General features: G+C 38.6%; 1 protein-coding gene across 8 annotated transcripts in view; it reads right to left on the bottom strand.

Annotated features, from left to right (window-relative positions):
• NPAS3 (neuronal PAS domain protein 3) overlaps positions 1-26,373 on the bottom strand; it is a 959,011-nt gene that overhangs the window by 646,403 nt on the left and 286,235 nt on the right. For 6 of the 8 annotated variants that reach the window (XM_059879434.1, XM_024982066.2, XM_024982068.2 and 3 more), the window contains one exon: positions 6,294-6,538. In XM_059879434.1, the coding sequence (XP_059735417.1) occupies positions 6,294-6,538 (245 nt within the window). Of the gene's footprint in view, positions 1-6,134; positions 6,186-6,293; positions 6,539-26,373 lie in introns of all 8 variants that reach the window. The other 2 variants (XM_059879430.1, XM_059879431.1) reach the window with 1 other exon arrangement.

The following is a 26,373-nucleotide window of genomic DNA, read 5'->3' as shown; positions in this document are numbered from 1 at the left end:
GGATTCTTTCTGTCTGAGCCACCAGGGAAGCCCAAGAATACTGGAGTGGGTAGTCATTCCTTCTCCAGGGGATCTTCTTGACTCAGGAATCGAACCTGGGTCTCCAGCATTGCAGATGGACTCTTTACCAGCTGAGTAGCTGAGCTACCAGGGAAGCCCAGAAAGGCAGTTTTATCATAGCATATTTCCATATACTAGTAAAACTTGTCACCTGCTACCAAAATAAACAGCAATGAGCATTGTCAGCTTGGATTTTGGAAGGTTCTGTTTCCATGTGGTGCCACCACTGACTTTCAGATCAGATCAGATCAGTCACTCAGTCGTGTCCGACTCCTTGCGACCCCATGAATCGCAGCATGCCAGGCCTCCCTGTCCATCACCAACCCCGGGAGTTCACTGAGACTCACGCCCATCGAGTCGGTAATACCATCCAGCCAGCTCATCCTCTGTCGTCCCCTTCTCCTCCTGCCCCCAATCCCTCCCAGCATCAGAGTCTTTTCCAATGAGTCAACTCTTCGCATGAGGTGGCCAAAGTATTGGAGTTTCAGCCTTAGCATCATTCCTTCCAAAGAAATCCCAGGGCTGATCTCCTTCAGAATGGACTGGTTGGATCTCCTTGCAGTCCCAGGGACTCTCAAGAGTCTTCTCCAACACCACAGTTCAAAAGCATCAATTCTTCGGTGCTCAGCCTTCTTCACAGTCCAACTCTCACATCCATACACGACCACAGGAAAAACCATAGCCTTGACTAGACAAACCTTTATTGGCAAAGTAATGTCTCTGCTTTTGAATATGTTATCTAGGTTGGTCATAACTTTCCTTCCGAGCAGTAAGCGTCTTTTAATTTCATGGCTGCAGTCACCATCTGCAGTGATTTTGGAGTCCAGAAAAATAAAGTCTGACACTGTTTCCACTGTTTCCCTATCTATTTCCCATGAAGTGGTGGGTCCAGATGCCATGATCTTCGTTTTCTGAATGTTGAGCTTTAAGCCAACTTTTTCACTCTCCACTTTCACTTTCATCAAGAGGCTTTTGAGTTCCTCTTCACTTGGGATGAGGCAAATAAAACAAGAGTCTAAACTAGACAGTCAGGCTCTCAGTCTACTGAGGGTAATGGAGTTAAGAACAGGAACCAAGTTTCCATCTTCTCTCCCATTCTCCTAGGCCTATCCTGTGTTTAGTCAATCAGTCGCGTCTGACTTTTTGTGACCCCATGGACTCTAGTCTGCCAGGCTACTCTGTCCATGGGGATTCTCCAGGCAAGAATACTGGAGTGGGTTGCTGTGCCCTCCGCCAGGGGATACTCCCAACCCAGGGTTAGAACCCAGGTGTCCCACAGAGCAGGTGGATTCTTTACCATCTGAGTCACCAAGGAAACCCAAGAATACTTGAGTGGATGGACTCCAGGGCATCTTCCTGACCAAGGAATCGAACAGAGGTCTCCTGCATTGCAGGTGGATTCTTTACCAGCTGAGCTACCAGGGAAGAGTGATAGGAAGCTCTTTTTCAGAACCTAAGGAGTCACCATTAGGCATTTAGCTGTTTGAAAATAAAGACTACCACAGGTTGATATACATGCCATGTACTGCTTCTAAGAATTTTCATTTTACATGACTTTTTAATAACAAGGAATATGACACTTGCCCCCAAACATGAATGTCACTTGGGAGAGGTAACATAGTGTCAGCACACAGTAAAATGCCAGAAGAGAAATCAAGACCTTTGAGCTGCTTAAACCAAGAAGGCCTATCACTCAGCCTGTCTTGGAATCTCTCCCTTCTATGGAACTAGAACCATTTTATAAAATACTATTCATATCTCAGAGACAATCATTATAGTAGCAATTCAGTGTTATTCTGAAGGATGTCCTATACTCATTTACCCTATATGAATAACATAAATGAATCCATTAGACATCATTGCTTAAGTAACAGTATGGTCTTTAGCTAAGAATAGATTCTATGTTGCTTAAATAAAGACCTGAAAGTTTCTCCTCTCAGAAACATCTACATTAAGTCACACAGATACTTGAAATAGTGTAAGGAAATTCCATGAAAATATTCAAGTTCTTCCTTAATGTGTCCAGTCGATTTCAATCACGAGTTGTCTTGCATAGTTTTCAATTGTTCCCTTCCAAAAGCTAAATATGTCTTGTATTTTACATACTGTAAGATTGCGGCCTGTCACACATATAGGAAAATTGTTGTTTAAAAGCTGCAATGTTTAAAGTGAAATAAAACTTATGCTTACAGTGGTAAATATTCCTGGATTAATAGAGTTGCAGCAGACACAGATATACTCCAAAAACTGACTGAAGTCTGTGGTATTAGAAAGACAGAAAATTTATCTAGTTTTAGCAAATGTCAAATCAGCAGCCATTACTTTGAAGATTAATAAAAGATATAATGGCTTCTAGATAGCCTCTAAACAGAGATTACTATGAATGGAGAAGTGATTTACCAACAGTCACCACAATGAGATTTCTTTAAAGGTTACAATCATCAGTTATTTAGCTGAAACACTGCTGAGAATGCCTGGTCATTTCTTGAATAATGCATAATGTTCATTGTAGATTTGATCTGTATTATAACAATAGAGATATTTCTAAAATAATGGAAAAAAACTATCTGTTACCTTCCAATTGCTTAACATATCATTTCCATGAAGTAATTGACTCAGGACATATTACACACCGCCACCTGAGTGTGCTTTCTGCAAGCACAACTTGCAATAATCTGTACACAATGGGCATCACAAAACAAACTCATCAACCTTTATAGACTTTTAAGAAAAGATATGATGAACACAGGGCAGAATAAAGAACCTTTCTGAAGCAGTAAATTAAAATAATTAAATTTCTATATAGTTGTTTGGGACAAATTTAAATTTAAGCTTTGAAATTTAATTATTAACATGAACAACTCATCACATTAAAAAGATGCTGCCTACATCATGTAAGCACTTTTCATATAAATTTCCAAATGCCTTTAGGTTTATTCAAGAGACTGCTTGGAGAAGCACGAAGTATAATGTCTACTGTTTTATTGTTGGATTATGAACTGCACTTCACATGATGCTGGAGGCTATTTATATAAGCTTGTTTATCCATATGAACTTCTTCAAGGGCACAACATAGAAGACCTTAGCAAATTAAAATGAATTTCTTTTGATGTTGTTGTTTCATGAATGTTTGATCAGAATGAGTAGCAGGTTTGCATTAAAGAGGAAAGCAATAAAATATACATATATTGTACAGCAGAACCAGCTTACCGAAAGCACCCATTGCATTCCTAGCAACCTTTGAGAGCCAGAGTAAACAGTAGCAAGTCCCCTACTTCAGTACAGTATAGACTTCAGTTCTAGACTATCATCAGATTTCTAATAGAGGGAGTAAACATGTGACAACTGGATGATCTGTGATAAACTGGATAAAATTTTTTAAATAATTAAGTCTGGTATATAAATTCCAATCTTCCCACTTTTCTCACTGACATCACCATGTTCCTCTATAGACTGAACTTATCCTATGAGCAGAGACAGTATTTTATCTTATTTTAATCCATCTTCATCATTAGTATTTACATAGTTAAGTTGACTGGAGGTCACAAAAAAAAAATGAATTATTAGCCATAGTCCAAAGCTAAGAGCATTCTCATCTGGATGATGAGATAGAAATCAAATGATGATGATGATAGAAATCAAATATTATTGCTAGAAATAATATCTGAAAGAGCCCTAGACAGAAAAGCAAAACAATGGGATTCTAATTTTAGATCTTCTAATACTTAACTGTAGGAGAAGGCAATGGCACCCCACTCCAGTACTGTTGCCTGGAAAATCCCATGGATGGAGGAGCCTGGTAGGCTGCAGTCCATGGGGTCGCTAAGAGTTGGACACGACTGAGCGACTTCACTTTCACTTTTCACTTTCATGCACTGGAGAAGGAAATGGCAACTCCAGTGTTCTTGCCTGGAGAATCCCATGGACAGAGAAGCCTGGTAGGCTGCAGTCCATGGGGTCGCACAGAGTCGGACACAACTGAAGCGCCTTAGCAGTAGCAGCAATACTTAACTGTAAGCCCTTTCTACATCATTTCCCTCACCTGTAAAATGAGGGCTTAGTTCTATACTATCTATAAGTATGCATCTCTAAAAGGCCATGATTCCAAAAGCAAGCAGAATTATCACATTGTAGAAGAATGAACAGGGCTTCCCTGGTGGCTCAGTGGTAAAGAAACCACCTACCAGTTCAGGAGACGTGGGTGTGATCTCTGGGTCAGGAAGATCCCCTGGAAAAGGAAATGGCAACCCAATCCAGTATTCTTGCCTGGGAAATCCCATGGACAGAGGAGCCTGGTGGACTAAGGTCCAGAGGGTCACAAAAGAGTCAGACATGATTTAGCGACTAAACAAGAGCAAGAAGAGTAGACAGACCATGGAACCACTAGACTTTTCTACTTTGGCAGTAACCACTACCAAGGAAGACTATAAGCTACCAACTCTCTTAAAGAAAAGATGGAAGTAAAAGATAATTATGTTAAACAAGTTAATATAAGTTCCTCAGTCAATGTATTTCAAATTGAATAAAAAGATTAAGAATATATTTTATATTCTTTTGTGATTTCTAACCTGCTACATGTATCCATTCGTCTTACATGATTTGGAATAAACACAAAGACAACCTACTAAATAAACTCTTAAGTATTTACTAGGATTATACTCACATCCTCAGCTTTGGAAAATTCCCGTTTTAGTATCTGGAACATGGACTGGTATATTACCAAGCTGACATCAACATTCTTAAGGGTAGAAGGGCTGTGTAAGGAAAGCATGAATGTGCCTTGGTCTATTTGTCGTGTGCTTCCTCATATTGACACCCTGCCCTTGAGAACTATCTCTGTTGTATGTTCTTCTCAACCTTCAAATGTCATTCTTATACTTAGAGCAGGAGTCTGTGAACTATGGCTTGTGGGCCAAACTTGGTGGCAGCTGCCTGCTTTGCAAGTATGGTTTTATTAGAACACAGCCATATCTTGTTATTTATATTTGTCTATGATTGATTTCATTCTGCAATGGCAGAGTTGAGTACTCCCCCAAAACTAAAATATTTACTATATATGGCCTTTACAGAAAATGTATGCCAACCTCTGCCTTAGAGAAAAATAACCTGTTACAATTTGCATTCAAATTTTCCTTCTCTAATAAGCATAAGAAACAGAATCCCTAAGTAATGATAACAAAGATGCAAACAGATTCACACAGGTATCTACATACATATGATTACACCTCTTAGCACAGAATCATCAAGTCACTGCTGTTGAACTTTCATTTTATTTGAATCCTATAAGAAGTTATAGCTTTCCCCAGTATCCTTCCCTACAACAGCCAAGAATACAGGGACTTCACAGGTACTCATCAAGGTATAATCACATAGCTAAGAATCTAATTCCTCCCCCAGAGAAGGCTGCATGCAATTCCATCCCATGTCCAGTTATTCCATGCTCACCAAGGGCCTAGATACTAAGTTAAAGCAGAAAAACCAACAGATCCCATTCCATGCCTTGAGTGATACATTGTTAAAGAAAATCAGTGGGCAACACCACATGTACATCAATAAATACATGCATGCATATTCATATACTTAAAATCTCATTAGTTATTAGATGTTTCAAGAGCATGCAAGAAAATAACCCTCTTGAGTATCAAGGTAAAAAAGACCTAAAGTTTTAATAAATTTTAAGGGTAAGTACATCCAGATTGGGAGCATAAATACATGTTTATATTTATAAATTGTAGGCATTATATATAAAGAGTTGAAACAATACATAGATTGATCACTTTGTTAGTCAATAAAATCATTATTCAAAATGCCTGCTACAACTGTACTCTGCTCTTTGCCTCTCTTTGGTAACTAAAATCAGAAAATGTTAGTCCTAACCTTTACCAAGTATTCTCTTAACCACCCCCCACTTAATAATAATTTGCATGTATTAGCATAACATAAGTTAAACCCAAGAAACATTTTAATGTAAGTCATTCCATTCTCATTTCCCTGAAACCTTATCTAAAGTGATAGACTATTTAGGCTGACAGACTTTTTGAAAATAAAATAGAAATAGAAGAGGTTTATTTCACCTTCACATGGTGTCTTTCTCATGCAGAGTTCAGATTTCCACAATTGTATCCCTTTAAAGGATTTGATATGCAGGAAAAGAAGAGAGGATGATGGTAAACGTTTCATCTCAGAGACACCAACAGACCACATTCCAGGATCAACAGGGGCTGAAACCTTACCTTTTACTGACGTGTTAGGTGGAGGGCCTTCCATCCGCAAGTTCCATGGAGGGTCCCCCTGGTTAGCAAAGTCCCTCATTTTCAGGTAGCTGATTGTAAGTCGAATGATGGAGGCCTTGTCAAGCTGGCTAGTGATGGCTGCAGGAAGAGGCAACAACTTGGCCAATTCATAGAACTCAAAGTTTTCTTTTCCCCGGCGGGACCGGGCGGCGTCCCGGGACTTCTCCTTTCTCAATGCTTGTAAACTGGAATCAAAGAAGTGAAAAAGTGCTGTTTAGAACGTGTGATTCTGTCAATCAGACGAACACTGCTTTTCTTTTTACTTCATCTGTGCCCGCCCCTCCCCGCAACCAGCAAAACCTACCAAAATTTTCTTCAAAATTTCAGGGCCACGGTAAAAGGAGTTCCAGACAAAGACCACTAAAACCATAAATTCTACCTCTGGGCTTATATGCCATAAACTCATGTGCAATGAGTAAAAATAGTTTGCTTGTTAAGTTTTTCCCTCCAATTACCCAGGTACTGAGATATAGTCATTGTTTTTGAGACTAAGATTTACAGGTGATGCTTGCTATTATCAGCTATGAGCAATTTAAAAGACGGTGATTATAATTACATATCTGCATGTGTGAGTGTATGCTCAGTTGTGTCCAACTCTTTGTGACCTTATGGACTGCAGCCTGCCAGGCTCCTCTGTCCATAGGATTCTCCAGGCAAGAATACTGGAGTAGTTGTCATTTGCTCCTCCATGGGATCTTCCTTATCCAGGGATAGAACCACATCTCCTATGTCTCCTGAATTGGCAGGCAAATTCTTTACCACTGAGCCCCCTGGGAAGCCCATTTATAGATCTATTTTTAAGCCAATGGCTTTGTTCATTCAACTATTATCACTCTGGGATCTTAAACCCTCAAAAGTGTAGTTGCTCAGTCATGTCCAACTCTTTGTGACCCCATAGACTGTAGCCCTGCCAGACTCCTTTGTCCATGGGATTCTCCAGGCAAGAATAAGAGTGGGTTGCCATTCCCTTCTCCAGGGGATCTTCCTGACCTAGGAATTGAACCTGGGTCTCCCTCATTGCAGGCAGATTCTTTACCATCTGAGCCACCAGGGAAGACTAAACCCCCAAAAGGATACATTTAAAAAAATGTTTTCTATTACCATCTCGAGGAACAAAGGCTAAACAAAAACACAGTTCACAGAATTAACAAATAAAATGCTGATGTGCTTCCAGCCCTCAATAAGAATCATAACCTTCAGTCAGATAAAGAAAAACTCTCATTGAAAATGATGATTTCAATGGAACTTTATAAATGCACTGGTAATTGGTTGATAAGAGAATACTTTAATTCTTTATTAAGGAGCATACATTCATAGATGGATAGATTCTCTAAGATATTAGAGAATAAAATATATCACCCAGAAAAGTCAAACTTTAAAATAATATAAATTTAATGTTGAAAGATAAAGCCCCATATGGGTTATTAAAATTTATAAACATTATAGACATATTACTTCACAGAAGAGGCAACAGGTGGGATCCAGCATTTTCCTTTAACTATTTATGCACATTTCTGTTTGAAGTTTGCTCGCATTGCTGAGGGCAGAATCTGGCACAACTGAAGTTATATGTGAGTATCTGACAGGAGAAATCCACCTACTCTGAATTGTTCTGTTTTGTGTCTGATGAAAAATAAAATTCAAAATCAGACTGTGATGATAAATAATTGGGCAATATTTAGAGTATCAAGGTATTATTAACATCATATATAAGTATCCATTTTATCGGGCTTTGAAAGCATTTAAAATCTTTGAATCTAGCATCCTGGTTTTCCCCAATATAAAATATCAAGAAAGAGGAGCAAGACCAGAGGAACAGGTCAAAATAAGTCAAGTAGTATGGCTTCAACCTCTTAATATGAGCAATAACATTCCATATTACCTTGCTGCTGCTAAGTCGCTTCAGTCGTGTCTGACTCTGTGAGACCCCATAGACAGCCCACCAGGCTCCCCCATCCCTGGGTTTCTCCAGGCAAGAACACTGGAGTGGGTTGCCATTTCCTTCACCAAGGCATATTACCTTAGACCATATCTGATATTGTTCATAGTGGAAAACTGTTTTCACTGCAGACACTTCAAGTGTTTTACTGAGTATCTATGTAATTTAAATAGCTCCATGATGTTTGGGTCAAATACTTGCTAGGCTAATAGCCCAACAGGTTTCATGTTTGCTCCATTAATAAAATATTTGACATTAGCCAGTTAATGTATTTCTCAGAACTAGACCAATTAACACTACCATTTTCAGAGTCAAAGCAGTCACAGGTGACAAATCTTTGTCCTGATATCTCTGGTGATAATCTTCAGTGGAAACATCACTAATTTATAAAGAAAAGCTATATCATTTTGTTTCCCAAAATTTTAGCTGACCTCCATTCAATTATTCAAATGCTCCATGTGGCTGATTGATAACTAGGTACACGAAAGCAAGAGATGCCTTAAAGTCTAACCAAGTACAAGTAAAATCTGAATCTATGTCAACATCTTAGGATAAAACAATGATTCATAGCCCTCCTCTACCCCTATATAATAAAAGTAATCTATCTAACACCATTTAAGTCAGCTGTACCCAAAGAACTATGTCACTTGACATGTTTTATCTACCACTTGTAGAGTGCAGGGGTTCAAGTTCAGTGCTTTGCTCTTTTTGTGTTCTCATAATCGAATACTACTCCAGAAGGTGGGCTGAACTTATATATAAATTTTTTTTTTTTTTGGTCCTATAAGTGACTATGATGGAGCTCTGGAGCAAGGCTGCTAACTCAAGGGCTTGCAGGGTTAAGGCAGGGAATGTCAATGAGTAAAGAGGCCTGATGCTGACTGTGGAGAACTGGAGGATGACAGCCCAGGCAAAGGAAAGCATATACAGTTTTCGCCTTGTGTGTGCTGCTTTGGGGGAAGGCTTACATGTGCTGCCAGATTTCAGCTACTGCTGTTTCTAGTAAACAAAAAATCCGAATTTTTACATAGTATTTCCAAGTTTATGTTACATTTTAAGCTTATGTTAACTAATTGGCATTTTTGAAAAGCATGCAAGCCAAATAAAACATGCCATTTGGTCAATAATGGAGCAGGGACTCATTTTGCAATTGGGTAATAATTCAGGAGGTCAATTCTGCCAGAAGTTTCACATGGATGTTATATGTAATTTTCCTTATATATGTCATTCAGTGGTCACAAATGGATTCATCTGATACCTAATCAATATTACTAACATTCATAATGGGAATTTCTCTATTCACCTGAAGCCAATAGAGGATTAAGCAATATTCTGAAATTGATATTTACTGTATGGGCTTATCAATAACCTAAGGAAAAAAACTAATCCTAAGGTAGAAAAGCCAAAGATCACAGGGAGTAGCCCAGTGGGCTCCAAGGGTGAAGTAGAGTGGAGATGACTTTTTTGGTCCACTCAGGGAAGGTGGGGTCTATGGACACTCATGCTTTGGGGTTCCTCGCTTAAACACTGCCCTCTGACACTTGGCTTTTCTAAAATAGCACTTACTTTATGTGCTTCTATATATTATCTTATCACTTCTTCTCTATCACTCCCCCCCTTTAAAAAAAATCTCTTTACACACACTGTGTTACCCTACTGGAGTAATCTTCCTGTCCATAATCTTAATAACAAAGGGTTTCCATGACTCCCCACCACATCATTATGCAGACACCACAGTACAGAAGATTTCCAGAATGAGGGCACTGTGTCTGTAATAAGTAGTAATTGGTTTTGAGGGCAACAGCAATAAAATACAGTCAAAGGATTATAAAGGTTGTGGAGATACTGATACAATAGATGAAGCTAAAGACCTTAAGACAATGACAGATTGTGGATTAATCTTTTGCCTGCTTTTGTGAAGTAGAGCCTAGTTAGAAGTAATTCTCACACTGAATTAAGGACTACATTAAAACCTAACCTAAATTTGCATTTGTACATTGTGTTCTAAATCAAAACATTACAGTTGCATTTCTAAATACTAGAGAAAGAATGGATTGACTGTGAGTAAATGTTACTGCCTGATGTCTGCCACCTAAAATGTGACTAAGTAGTACGTTACTTCTTGAGCCCAAAATTCCCACTACTTTAATGCTCTTCCACTTAGACTCTGAATAACAGAAAATCCTCCACAAATCAAAAATTTTAACTCTGTGATGACAACAGTATCATCTTCATTAATAATTACCACCAACAACAAATCAACAACTATTTTCAAAGACACACATGCATATCTGAAAATCATATCCAAAATAATGTGTGTGTGTATATATATATATAAAATGATTCTCAAATTTTCAAAAGGGATCCATCACTCCATCCAAAAGAATAATGATCTAACATATAGAATTTCTTCTTATAAGGATTATAAAGCTGGATTCTGCTCTCTTTTTGCCATTGATGTTGCTAGAATTAACTTATCCTAAAAATATCCTTGGTTAAAATAATATTATTTAATGTATGTTTTCACTCAACATCTTTAAGCAACTTTTACACATTTATAAAGTTATACCTTTAAGCATATACCTAACAAGCAATCAAAAAAGAGTTTACTAAGAATGAAGATTCAGCAGTCAGTATTTGTTAAACATAAAGTTATTTTTTGAATCCTCCATGTATTTTAAGTTCCTTTGGCAAGCTGTATGTTTCATGGAAAGAGTTCCAATGAAGGGATTCTGAGATCCACTTTGGCCATTGTAGACATTATAATTCTAAGTCACTATGTTGAACTTCAATTTTATCATCTTAGACCATGAGGATGACAAAAAAGTAGCATTTGGCAAATCTTCTGGGACCACTGCAATGGCTCACATGATAATTTCATAGTAATATATTGTAGACTATAAAGAAGTGAACCTCCCTTGGACAGTTCTATATTGCAACAGTTAAGATAGTCTGTAAACTCTAAACGTGGTAGAGTCTCCTTCAGAGCTTTACAACAAAGAATTTTAGTAAGACTGAAGAATGCCTAAATGTAGTCAACCTATACTTAAGCTTTCTTGGAAGCACAGATGTTTGGAGCAGGGGCTCCATGTCCACAGCATCACACAGGTACTAGCTGGCAATCTTGGACAGAAGTCTCAGCTTCTTTGGACCTCAATTTCCTCATCTGGGAAACAGACATTATAGTAGAACATACTTCACAATATCTTCAAAGGAGTAATTGAGCTAATATATGTCAAGTGCTAAATGCCTTGACATATATTACTTTCAGCTGCCATGTTGTAAATGTTACATAAACATGGAAAGTGAAAGTGAGAACATCAGTTGCTCAGTCTGTCCAGCTCTATGCAGCCCCATGGACTGTACCCCGCTGGTTCCTCTGTCCATGGAATTCTCTAGGCAAGAATACTGGAGTGGGTTGCCATTCCCTTCTCCAGGGGGTCTTCCTGACCCAGGGCTCCTGCACTGCCAGGAGATTCTTTACCATCTGAGCCACCAGGAAAGTCACTATAGGCACTGACTACTATTATAATAACTTTATACCTAGGAAAAAGCCTGACTGTTTTAATCTTAGTACCACATCTGATCACCACCTTGTTCCTCCAGAATTCTTTACAATTTTCTTTTAACTAGTAGCATCTTTCCTATCATTTTATTTTTCATTCAGGCTATAGTTTCTATAATTCTAAATACCTATGTTTTTTACTCATTGTTTCTCAAACTCCTTTCTTTATGCCACTTATGACTTTCATTTTTTAGTAAACTTTACTTCCCATATAGTGACAGTAGAAATTAAGTCAGAGAGCTGACTTCTGCTTGGTGATAACCCTAAAATTGCCTATTTATTTAAATGCCTCCATGTTCTCTCATGCTTCTCACTTTCTGCAAGCTCTGTCTGCTGCCTCTCTCAGCATGTCTTCCACAATAGCAGGAGACAGAGGGTAAGTGCATGAATTCCAGAGCCTGTGCTTAAATCCTGGCTCTATGACTAATTACATAATAATTAGTAAATGTTAGCAACTTACTTAACATCTTTTGCCTCAGTTTCTCACCTGTGATATGTGATGATAATACTGCTTCATAAGGCTCCTGTTAAAATTAACTGAGGTAGTTAAAAAAATATTTATAGTGGTGCCTAGGACACAGTAAAACTGTATAAGATGTGTTAAATCAAAACCCAAGCTTATGTCACACTAACTGTTGTATGCTTTGAGGTCCTTTATAATTTATACTGTGTTCTCACCAATAAGACTTCCATCTACTGGTTCTGACATACCACACCATATACTAAGTGAAATAAAACTACTTGATTGCAGAGATATTGATTTTTCATTATGTTCCTCCTTACGCCTAGGTCTACCTGTCTTTTACTATAGGTATACTCAATGACTTGTTCAAATAAAAAATGCATGTCTCATTAATGGAAGATGAAATGTTTATAAATAAGTGATTTCCTATGCTAAGAATAATAAAGGATCATTTTTTAGTTTCCTAAAGTAGAAAAAACTGACATTCAAAATTGACAAGCAATTTTGTTTATAGAGAAAAATGAACATCCAAACAGTAATTAAGGGAATGGGCGGGTTACTCGGGAAGACTGTGAAAGCTTCTATGGAAGACTTCAAAATTGCAATGATAATTATTCATCAGAAAGAGTATATGTGTATTCCTAGCAGGAAGAAGATCTTTCAAAGCATCTCCTAAAACATCACAAATCTGAAAGCTCTGTCTGCCAGGCAAAGCTCCAAATCCAGGACCATGGAGAGCTCACCCAGAACACTTGGAGCAGGGAAGAAACTTGGAAGGACAACAGCAGTTTCCAGTTCTAGCCTCCATACTGGGGGCAAGGCTGAATCATGAAACTCTACTTGAGCCAGAAATGAGACAGGAAAAAAAGGTAAAAGAAAGTTTTGTTGCTTCTTAGAAAAAAAAAAACAAAAACCAAACAGGCACTGCCACTATCACAAAGCCAATATTATGAAATTGACTTAGCACTTGCAATCTCTCCGAAGCAGTCTCAGAGTTGGATAAAGGTGTCAATTGTTCACTGGGACACTTGTCCATAGTGGAAAAAGCAGGTAACTTTGGATGTGATGACTCATTAAAAGAACTAAGTTGTCTCTTGTGGTTTGTCAAATTTAGCTTTGCAAAGTTCAATTTCTTTGGTTTTCTACTTCACAGAAATGGTGATAGTGATTACAGAAACAAGACAGTTGGATATTTACAGAATGTAACAGAGCAGAAATAGTAACTGTCCCAGAGGAGCCAACAGAAGTAAGTCCCCTTAGTCAAATGTTTCTTATTCAATGACTTCTTCACAGCCAGATATCTATCAGCTATTTTTTAATACTTTATGGAATGATTTCTTATATGGACATTATCAACAGATCCATACTCTCTCTACATAAAAATCCTCTCTCTAAGCCTCAAAGTTAACACCTTCATGTAAACTTTTAGACTACAATAACTAGTCTTTATAAAAGAACACGGCAGGTTTTGGTCATTAACTCTAGGGGAAAGGAAAAGTAGAGTAAAAACCACTTTAAATTTTACCTTTTTAAAGTACTTCTAAGGAGCCAGACAGGCAGTTTTTTTTTTTTTATGGATTTTCCTACTTGTTTTGCTTAGGAGAATCCAGCACTAGACTTCTACTATTTATCAATTAATCTGGCATGCAGCCTCAAAGGAAGAAGGTCGACCTGTATTAAAAATGCAGCCATCAAAAATTCATCAAAGGCTGCAGCATTTTAACTCATGAACCTTTGAACACCTGCATACTTGTCAGATCTCTGGTCATAGTTAACGGTGAAATCTATAGTTACTCCAGTACCTACACCTGCCCTGACATGAGCTGAATGAGGCAGCTTCCCAGGGAAAAAGTACAGTAAAGATTCTATAAGCACTGCTTGCCCTTCCTTCATTACTTTCAATAAAACAGTCCACCACACATTGGCATCACAGAGAGTTCAAAGTCAATCAAATCAGTCCACTGCAAAGAATAAAAATCTTTCAGAAGTATTTTCCCCCCATGATTGTAAATACCACCTTTCTTACAAGGTAATATAATTGAGAAATGCATAAAAAACTGTTATCTGGTAGGATTATGTACAACATAACTCCCAACCTGAAATCTTTTAATGCTCTTCAAGAAAGGGTAATAATTTCAGAAACCTTCCTTTAATGTGTGAAGAAAGCAGTATAGTACATACTGGAAGTTAAAACTGGAACCTTCAAGTTCAAGGTAAGAACTCTGCTGCTTAACTAATGCACTGCTCATAGCTGTCATCATTAATTTATGTTAGCCTCTGTAAACATCAAGAGTATAATAGGCCAATTTCACAACTAAATATAGATGCACATTTTGCCCTTATATAAATGGCAGATTGCTGCTGTAGATCATCGCTGCAGCAACACGTCAGTAAAGATGCACTGTTTGATGGTCTGATGCTCACACAATATATAAAACCAGTTGTAATGGTTGTTTGGAAGCAAAGTGTAACATAGCAGCAAAATTTCATTTGTTCCACAAACTCAGGATATATTAAGCTTGGCTGACAAAGACTGTTTGATGTGCTAAATCAGTTTGACCTTCATTCTTGCCTTATTTTTCTCATTTAACAAGTGAAATTACCATTATTTTTCCCGCATGTAAGAAAATATCATGAAATTGATTGCTTAAAAACATTGTCAAAAACATGTGCAACTGCTAACATGCAATAAAGTATTAAAATCAAGATGTATCTTTAAAATCTTTAAACTATGATATATTCTGATTGAATAACCATGACCTATTTTTGACTTGTGGTAAAACAGATCCAAAGAGTAATTAAAGCCATTCCACTGAATGCTTTCCCTCATCTTCAGAAAATGCCTTGTGTATGTTTGAACTTAATAATTAAATTAATTGGTTTTAGCCAATGAGCATTCTTATTCTTAACACTTTAAGTAAGAGGATTTAATACCAGAATGAGTCATTAGAATAGTAATAAAGAAAGCTGAGAGGTCCGCACAGTCCTTTTCAACCAGTGTTCACCTTGATTCAAATAACCCTTGAATGAACCACAGCAAGACCCAACTATTCATTGCATGCTTTGGTGTCTGCCAAAAACCTCCTGAATCAAAGTGTTTTGTTCTTCATTTTCCTCCAGAACTTTAAGCTACCAACTGGCAGTTCCATAATAATGACACAAAAACCTGCAGTTTTATCAAGTAATTTCTCTCCACCCAATAAATAGCACTTTACCTTGGAGCAACTTGTATATTTCACACCTTAAATTTCTATTTACCAAATCAGCTAATCACTTCACAATTGAACTCAGAACAAAAAAAAATTATCAATTAAAGTGGTTGAAACTCCTGCAAATTATCATTTAGGAATGAAGTAATTGCTTTCATCAGGGCAGAAAAGCCCGCCAGAACAGAAATGTCACTTTAGATTAGTGTTCTCACTCCTGAAGCTATGGATGACACAGCTGATATAAGACTAAATGCCAAGACCAATCAATTGCTTTTGTGGCTCTGCTCTGAGCTGCTGTAAAAGGGGCCATTTTCTAGGATCTACTCTTCATTATAGTAAATGCTATCTCCTTGGTAACATAATTCCATTTCTCATAAATTCTGTCTGAGAGCATTGTCCTAACAATGGATGTTTGTGGAAAAGAATGCTGTTGGTTTAATGCACAGAATTAAGTGTGAATGGCTGTCAAACTGCTATAGTTTACTAGTTCTTAAACATAAATTGAAGTCTTATACATTAGAAAGAATTCTTGGGGAGAAATGAATGTCCTGAACAAGGGTAAGATACTGTATGTGAAGGTTCTGTGCGACTGGTTTAGAATTTTGACTATTCTAGTATTTATCTGTCCTGTACATGAAATCAGTCAGCTCACACCAGAGGTGGGTGAACACATCACTTACTTTCTCAGCAGTATAGTTTGCAAATGTGAAACCTCAGAAGCAAATACGGACTCATTAGGCAACTGCATGCGATTTGTGAATAGCCACAACTGTGTTAAAAGGAAAAAAAAAAAAAAACACTGTTCTTTGAGCTGAGCCATTCCTGGAAAGCATCCAGATCTTAATTTGTATTGTTCATCCCCCTGAAGTTACAAGATTCTGGGTTGCAGGCTCCAATTAAAAGGAAATTGAAGAAGCTAATATAGTGAGAAAGCAGCAATTCCCTGCACTGCTCTCTTCAGGTCTGAAGTTTAGAAAGAGATTCAGGATCACGGGTCTTTGCCCGACATGGGATAAAGGCCTTTCTCATCCTGGTGAGCACACATGTGTAACTTCCATTAGCAGTAACAGAAGTCGTGAGCATACATTGAGAGGGAAGTCTACTGCTAAATATTTGAAAGGGTCAGAGCATCTCCGCTGAAAGGCAAAAATGAGAAGGAATGGTGGGCACTCTGTGATGGCAGGACATTTTACTAACCATGCAAAGGGATTTCTATCACTCCAAGGGACTATAGTTTTAGTTTTCATATCAATGACAGGAAAGTACATGTGCTGTTTCTGCTTTTTAATATTGAATAGCATCAAAAAGCAGCATAAACCTTAACATCATAGTAACACGGAATGACAACAAACATCTTTGAACATCTACTAAGTTTCAGGCTCTAAGTATTTTAAACACTATCCTACTTAATTCACCATTGTCAATATCAGCAAGGATGGACAGGGGAAGTAACAGCATCTATGGAAAGTAGATCATCTCCACTATATATATCTGACCCTAAAACACTGCTATTTTAGCCCCTGTTTTGGGGGGCCACTATATTTATGCTCTATTTCTAACTTTCTGCCCTCATCCCCACAAACTAGGAGTTTTCTTGTTTCAGAGAGAACTTTCCCTGGATCCTAGACTTTTAGTACTAAAAGGATGGGCCTGGGCAAACCAGAACAGCTGATCACCCTGGAAATATGATTGTCCCCCATCTCATAAATAAGAAGACCAAAGCACAGAGAGAGAAAGTAACTTGCCCAAGATCACTGACAGCTGAAAATGGAATCTGAACCTTGGCAAGATGACTCCATCCTTATGTCCTTCGTACCACTGCACTGCATTGCCTCTACAGGAATAAAGTCATGAGTCCCCTTCACCTGATTATATGACTATTAAGTCATGGATAAAGTTTTATTTAACTGACAATCACCCATATAATTTCCATCACAATTGTTATAAAAACATTAATTCACTAATAAAATGTCCAATAACCCCCCTTTTTCAGGCATATAAACATACTTCAATTTGGAGTACATAAATTTGCTGTTAATTGCTCTAAGTCCCAAACTAACTTGCTTTGGAATTCAAATTCAAATGACCTTTTCTAGAGGGAAAATTCATTTTTCCTTTAATTTTCTCTAAGTGCGATTTCAAACACTTTCGAAAGCACGACCAAGTGGAAGAAAGATTTTGAAAACTTTCAAGCCTGATAGGAGAAACTTGGAAAGGAGAAAGCAGGCTTTGACAAGTTTGAAGATTTTAAAGTCTAAAAAATGAAAGTTATGGTCATGTGAATACTGCAAACAGCACACCCATTTACTTAACATCAATGAACACATTTATATTATAACTGCCTGCATTTTTAATGAAATACATAAAGTGGTCACCCTTTCTTTAAACACTACAATTGAGAATAATGGTGCCAACAGTCTGAAAAGAGAACATACTTTATTCCCTACCTGACTTTATTTTAAAGGCATGCATTTTTATTTAACCTTTCATCAAGGTTCCAAAAGCATGGTGGAACTTACCAGAGGTGTACATTGTTACAATTTCTAGGGAACACTTTGGCAAATACAGATCTCACGCTGGCCAAGGATGCAAACAAATACATTCTAAAAGAATATTCACTGCCTCTTTTGATAGACTTTAGAAATAAATTATGAAATATTCTCAAGATACTAAAGATGTTGAAAAAAATATTCAATGACTGGAAAAACATTTTTATAATATGTTAAGTGATAAAAGGAAGATCATAAAGAAGAATGTACAGTGGGTTGAACAATTATAGCAATGTATCTATAACTATATATGGATACAGAGAAAATATATCCAAACCAGGATTGAGTCCCACAAGCCAAAATATTGAGATTGGTTATTTCTACATGGTAAACATTTCTTGTAGGGGGTGGTCAGAAGATGGGAGGTGAGCAGGCAGGAGATAATTAATTTCTAAAACTTCTTCAATAAACATATTTTTAATATAAAAATTACTTTTTGGAAAAAAAAAACATGTATGTAATTTTACTGGCCCCAAGTTGAGCCTCAAAACACCTTAATGCTCAAGGTATTTTTCACTTAATGAATGATTTTCCTGATAGTGTTATCAAATGTCATCCTGTCATCGCTGCATGTAGTAGTATCTGAAAAGTATCTGGAGAAAATGCTTGTCTTGGTCATGCCTCTAAAAGAGAACTGGAAGTAAAAGGCTGGAAGAGGCCTTTATCCCTTCTCAAGTTACCCCACATGAGCATCCAACCAAATTACCAAGTCCTTCAGCTGCACAGACTTGGCTCCTGTGTCCTCTGTGGTCCTCAAAACCCCAAGGCAGTGTGTGCCAGGGTGCAGGATGCCAGCTGCCTGGGTGGAGGGAGATACTACCATTTCAGGTCCCATCACTTCACGGGAAATAGATGGGGAAACAGTGGAAACAGTGTCAGACTTTATTTTTTGGGGTCCAAAATCACTACAGATGGTGACTGCAGCCATGAAATTAAAAGACGCTTACTCCTTGGAAGGAAAGTTAGGACCAACCTAGATAGCATATTCAAAAGCAGAGACATTACTTTGCCAACAAAGGTCCGTCTAGTCAGATCAGATCAGATCAGTCGCTCAGTTGTGTCCGACTCTTTGCGACCCCATGAATCGCAGCACGCCAGGCCTCCCTGTCCATCACCAACTCCCGGAGTTCACTCAGACTCACGTCCATCGAGTCAGTGATGCCATCCGGCCATCTCATCCTCTGTCGTCCCCTTCTCCTCCTGCCCCCAATCTCTCCCAGAATCAGAGTCTTTTCCAATGAGTCAACTCTTCGCATGAGGTGGCCAAAGTACTGGAGTTTCAGCTTTAGCATCATTCCTTCTAAAGAAATCCCAGGGCTGATCTCCTTTAGAATGGACTGGTTGGATCACCTTGCAGTCCAAGGGACTCTCAAGAGTCTTCTCCAACACCACAGTTCAAACGCATCAATTCTTCGGCACTTAGCCTTCTTCACAGTCCAACTTTCACATCCATACATGACCACTGGAAAAACGATAGCCTTGACTAGATGAACCTTTGTTGGCAAAGTAATGTCTCTGCTTTTGAATATGCTATCTAGGTTGGTCATAACTTTTCTTCCAAGGAGTAAGCATCTTTTAATTTCATGGCTACAATCACCATCTGCAGTGATTTTGGAGCCCAAAAAAATAAAGTCTGACACTGTTTCCACTGTTTCCCCATCTATTTCCCATGAAGTGATGGGACCAGATGCCATGATCTTCGTTTTCTGAATGTTGAGCTTTAAGCCAACTTTTTCACTCTCCTCTTTCACTTTCATCAAGAGGCTTTTTAGTTCCTCTTCACTTTCTGCCATAAGGGTGGTGTCATCCGCATATCTGAGGTTATTGATATTTCTCCCGGCAATCTTGATTCCAGTTTGTGTTTCTTCCAGTCCAGCGTTTCTCATGATGTACTCTGCATATAAGTTAAACAAACAGGGTGACAATATACAGCCTTGATGAACTCCTTTTCCTATTTGGAACCAGTCTGTTGTTCCATGTCCAGTTCTAACTGTTGCTTCCTGACCTGCATACAAATTTCTCAAGAGGCAGGTCAGGTGGTCTGGTATTCCCATCTCTTTCAGAATTTCCCACCGTTTCTTGTGATCCACACAGTCAAAGGCTTTGGCATAGTCAATAAAGCAGAAATAGATGTTTTTTTGGAATTCTCTTGCTTTTTCCATGATCCAGCGGATGTTGGCAATTTGATCTCTGGTTCCTCTGCCTTTTTGAAAACCAGCTTGAACATCAGGAGGTTCACGGTTCATGTATTGCTGAAGCCTGGCTTGGAGAATTTTGAGCATTACTTTACTAGCTTGTGAGATGAGTGCAATTGTGTGGTAGTTTGAGCATTCTTTGGCATTGCCTTTCTTTGGGATTGGAATGCAAACTGACCTTTTCCAGTCCTGTGGCCACTGCTGAGTTTTCCAAATTGGCTGGCATATTGAGTGCAGCACTTTCACAGCATCATCTTTCAGGATTTGGAATAGCTCAACTGGAATTCCATCACCTCCACTAGCTTTGTTCGTAGTGATGCTTTCTAAGGCCCACTTGACTTCACATTCCAGGATGTCTGGCTCTAGGTCAGTGATCACACCATCGTGATTATCTCGGTCATGAAGATCTTTTTTGTACAGTTCTTTTGTGCATTCCTGCCACCACTTCTTAATATCTACTGCTTCTGTTAGGTCTATACCATTTCTGTCCTTTATCGAGCCCATCTTTGCATGAAATGTTCCCTTGGTATCTCTAATTTTCTTGAAGAGATCTCTAGTCTTTCCCATTCTGTTGTTTTCCTCTATTTCTTTGCACTGATCACTGAAGAAGGCCTTCTTATCTCTTCTTGGTATTCTTTGGAATTCTGCATTCAGATGTTTATATCTTTCATTTTCCCCTTTGCTTTTCGCTTTTCTTCTTTTCACAGCTATTTGTAAGGCCTCTCCAGACAGCCATTTTGCTTTTTTGCATTTCTTTTCCATGGGGATGATCTTGATCCCTGTCTCCTGTACAATGTCATGAACCTCATTCCATAGTTCATCAGGCTCTCTATCTATCAGATCTAGGCCCTTAAATCTATTTCTCACTTCCATTGTATAATCATAAGGGATTTGATTTAGGTCATACCTGAATGGTCTAGTGGTTTTCCCTACTTTCTTCAATTTAAGTCTGAATTTGGCAATAAGGAGTTCATGGTCTGAGCCACAGTCAACTCCTGGTCTTGTTTTTGCTGACTGTATAGAGCTTCTCCATCTTTGGCTCCAAAGAATATAATCAATCTGATTTCGGTGTTGACCGTTTGGTGATGTCCATGTATAGAGTCTTCTCTTGTGTTGTTGGAAGAGGGTGTTTGTCATCACCAGTGCATTTTCTTGGCAAAACTCTATCAGTCTTTGCCCTGCTTCATTCCGTATTCCAAGGCCAAATTTGCCTGTTACTCCAGGTGTTTCTTGACTTCCTACTTTTGCATTCCAGTCCCCTATAATGAAAAGGACATCTTTTTTGGGTGTTAGTTCTACAAGGTCTTGTAGGTCTTCATAGAACCATTCACCTTCAGCTTCTTCAGCGTTACTGGCTGGGGCATAGACTTGGATTACTGTGATATTGAATGGTTTGCCTTGGAAACGAACAGAGATCATTCTGTCGTTTTTGAGATTGCATACAAGTACTGCATTTCGGACTCTTTGTTGACCATGATGGCCACTCCATTTCTTCTGAGGGATTCCTGCCCACAGTAGTAGATATAATGGTCATCTGAGTTAAATTCATCCATTCCAGATCATTTCAGTTCGCTGATTCTTAGAATGTCGACATTCACTCTTGCCATCTCTTGTTTGACCACTTCCAATTTGCCTTGATTCATGGACCTGACATTCCAGGTTCCTATGCAATATTGCTCTTTACAGCATTGGACCTTGCTTCTATCACCAGTCACATCCACAGCTGGGTATTGTTTTTGCTTTGGCTCCATCCTGTCATTGTTTCTGGAGTTATTTCTCCTCCACTGATCTCCAGTAGCATATTGGGCACCTACTGACCTGGGGAGTTTCTCTATCAGTATCCTATCATTTTGCCTTTTCATACTGTTTATGGGGTTCTCAAGGCAAGAATACTGAAGTGGTTTGCCATTCCCTTCTCCAGTGGATCACATTCCTATGGTTTTTCCTGTGGTCATGTATGGATATGAGAGTTGGACTGTGAAGAAGGCTGAGCGCTGAAGAATTGATGCTTTTGAACTGTGGTGTTGGAGAAGACTCTTGAGAGTCCCTTGGACTGCAAGGAGATCTAACCAGTCCATTCTAAAGGAGATCAGCCCTGGGATTTCTTTGGAGGGAATGATGCTAAAGCTGAAACTCCAGTACTTTGGCCACCTCATGCGAAGAGTTGACTCATTGGAAAAGACTCTGATGCTGGGAGGGATTGGGGGCAGGAGGAGAAGGGGACGACAGAGGATGAGATGGCTGGATGGCATCACTGACTTGATGGATGTGAGTCTGGGTGAACTCCAGGAGCTGGTGATGGACAGGGAGGCCTGGTGTGCTGCGATTCGTGGGGTCACAAAGAGTTGGACACGACTGAGAGACTGAACTGAACTGAATGAATGACTTCTTCCATGTGTAACTCACTCCTTGCCAACCTGAGGGCATCTGCGGATTCTAACCCAGGAGAAAACACAGACAAATAAGCACACAAAATACTTCACACACTGAACTTCCTCAAGCAAAATCGCAGATACTGACTCAAGTCAAGTCTTGGTTAGCAAGTTGCCTCAATAAATGGTATCCTAAGATCTCTACTAAGTTGTAACACTGACCAAATAATCAGGATCATTGTTTTTTCATTGACTGCTGCACCTCCCACTTCTAACTGGTGGTGGCCCTTGGTGGAACAGTGTGTCCATGGCATTAGATTTCATATATGAAGCAGCAAAGATTTTAACGTGCCAGGGATTATCATGAGATTTAATTTGAGGAGTCATAACACCTCACTGAGGTACTTTATAAAGCAGGACACCACAGGAAACATCTGTTTATTTATAAGCATCCATTACGTAGCCAGAAACCAAGTCCTTTCCAAACCCTAAAATCTTTTGAAAAACCTTGATAGACGCTTAGTCCTCTCATTAATATCTGACTTTGAGGAACTACAAGTAAGTTATTCTGAGTCATATCTAACTATGTAACAAGATGATAAAGATAGGTACTATTTTGATGTATAAAATTAATGTTTATAGCATGAAATTAAATAAAGAATAAATGAATAGGCTTTTTTTTAAAATTTCATGAATTTGAGAGCTGCTCATGGAAAAGCAAAAGGTTGTATCATGATATAAGTATGCTGTTGCTGCTGCTGCTAAGTCGCTTCAGTCGTGTCCGACTCTGTGCAACCACATAGACGGCAGCCCATGAGGCTCCCCTGTCCCTGGGATTCTCTAGGCAAGAACACTGGAGTGGGTTGCCATTTCCTTCTTCAATGCAGGAAAGTGAAAAGTGAAAGTGAAGTCACTCAGTCGTGTCTGACTCTTCGAGATCCCATGGACTGCAGCATAGCAGGCTCCTCCATCCATGGGATTTTCCAGGCAAGAGTACTGGAGTGGGGTGCCATTGCCTTCTCCATGATATAAGTATACATGACATTAAAAAGACCCAGTTGTCTTATTAACTGAAAGTTAGCACTGAATTTACTGATATTGAATAATTACAACTTTAATAGTAACATGAATTCAAAGTGTTGAATTTCCTACTCGGATGTAGAAAAGCACACGATGACTGATTTGTAAGCTGATGTAAAAGGGACTGCTTAACTGAAATGGGGCAATGGAAGCCAGTGATTTGCTCACCTGGCCTTTACCACAAAGCTTCCATAAACAACCTTAGTATCTGAATCTATAAACCACCAAATAATTAGCTTAAAAAATACAAAGGTAGACCTAGGGTTGAATACTTCCATCCTGACTTGTCATCCCAGTATGGTCCTCAATCAAAACAAATATCCTGTAACCTTTTTACTTACCCACAGGCACTTCACAGGAGCCCTTTTCTTAAATTCACCTTCTGTCCTCTCTGTATTTCATTTTGTTTTATTTGGGCTGAGATATTCATCTTAAAGGGTTTTCCCTCAAGGTCTCCTTTTGAGTCATCAGGGACAAAAGACCATTTAAGTCTTTAGTTTCAGTTCTGATAACAGCAGCATTTCCCAATAATATATTTACAAAGAGACTATGGAGATCAATGAGTCAACAATGGCAATGCGGCAACTGGGTCCTGTTCCCATGGCTATAAACCTGAGTCACTTTTTTTTAAGTTCCCAGCCAGGGACTGAACTCATGTCCCCTGCAGTGGGAGCACAGCCCCCTAACCACTGGTCCACCAGGGAATTCCCAGAGTCACTTTTCAAATACATAAATGTACACGTGCACACAGGTGCACACGTGTGCATACACACACACACACGAACACACAACTGGTTTAAAGGGATTGATTTATATACACTGCCCTTCACATTCTGTTTTCTTACCCTCTCAGTTTTGTCACCTCATTTTCTTCTACACAGTTTCTCAGAGAATCATTCATTGGATTTGTTTATATCTCTTCTCATAAAATTCATACTTGCAAGAAGAGTGAGCCAGGGTTTTTTGTTTGTTTGCTTGTTTTATGAATCATGATTAGTCTAGCACAAATGAATTTAAGTTTGAGATCATAAACTCAAATACCTGTAGGATCCAACAAAATTATACAAATGAATAAAGAGGACTGAGAGAAAGCAAAGCAAGCATGACAATAAATGGCAACTGGACCCTCAGCGTTGAGCAGTGACCAGGAGTGGTGTGGACTGTGGCAAACCAGAGAGCGCTAGCTTAGTCACCAGAGGGCACACATTATTCAGGAAAAACATTTGTTACTAGATGGGAAGGTAGACCCCAAAGTTGCCAAGTCTTCCTATTTAAAAGAAGTCAGAAATGTAGACTATTTTTCTAATGCAAAATCTTTCATTTTGTAAAATATCGAGCGAGCATCTCATTTTAAAAATGCAAGGCTCCTAAGGGTCTCATTTGGCCTGTGGCAGTTAACCATCTACGGTTTAACACCAGCAATAGCCTTTGTTGACAGTAAGTTTAATTATGGGATACATAATGTATAAGATATAAAGAGCTATAGTAGGTAACAATGATAAAATGAGGAAGACGCATAAAATGGAGAGAAATGCAGAAAGTGAGATTGGAAGAAAAGAAACTATTAACCTTGATTTTTCTCAGAGTGGTTTTTTTCCTCAGAATTTCTCCCTTTCACTCTGTTTTACACATTTTCTATAAGTAATCAGGAAAAAATAGATTAGTTTCTACTCCATAGGATCAAACTTATTATTAAAAGTAGCTCAAAAAATTGAAAATACTCATATGTATATTCATGCATAGATCTGTTTACTACAATTCAGCCCCACAGTTTCAAACACTTTATCACAACTGAAATGTCAATCAGTTCACCACGATCACATCATAAATAAAAAAGTGAAGTAAAAGTCGCTCAGCCATGTCCAACTCTTTGCAACCACATGGACTGTACAGTCCATGGAATTCCCCAGACCAGAATACCGGAGTGGGTAGCCTTACCCTTCTCCAGGGGATCTTCCCAACCCAGCGATCAAACCCACGTCTCCCACATTGTGGGTGGATTCTTTACCAGCTGAGCCACAAGGGAAAACCATATACAAAAGATCTTTCATTAAAAATTAAAATGAGAGAGAGCAATCAAGATGGTAGAGTAGGAGGTGAAAAATCTGAATAGCCATTTTCAAAATGAGTCATAGTGTGCCCCCAAAATTAGTGATTAAGTTGTGTTAGCAATTTTGTAAAAGTTCATGTTAAACAAGACCATTGTTATCAATTCACATGAGAGTAATCCAAGTCTATGCCCCAACCAATAATCCAAAGAAGATGACGCTGAACCGTTCCATGAAGACCTAAAAGACCTTCTAGACAAAAACCAAAAAATATGTTCTTTTCATCACAGGGGACTGGAAAGCAAAAGTAGGAAGTCAAGAGATACCTGGAATAACAGACGAGTTTGACTTTGGAGTACAAAATGAAGCAGGGCAAAGTCTAACAGTTTTGCAAAGAGAAGACTCTACACACGGACATCACCAGATGGTCAATACTGATATCAGATTGATTCTATTCTTTGCAGCTGAAGATAGAAAAGTATTACACAGTAAGCAGAAACAAGGACCGGGAGCTGACCGTGGCTCAGGTCGTGAACTTCTTATGGCAAAATTCAGACTTTAACTAAAGAAAGTAGGGAAAACCACTAGGCCATTGAGGTA

Source organism: Bos taurus, chromosome 21, assembly GCF_002263795.3.
Source record: "Bos taurus isolate L1 Dominette 01449 registration number 42190680 breed Hereford chromosome 21, ARS-UCD2.0, whole genome shotgun sequence".
Taxonomy (NCBI): domain Eukaryota; kingdom Metazoa; phylum Chordata; class Mammalia; order Artiodactyla; family Bovidae; genus Bos; species Bos taurus.
Note: the sequence above shows the minus strand (reverse complement) of the source record. Positions and strands in the feature narration are given on the sequence as shown.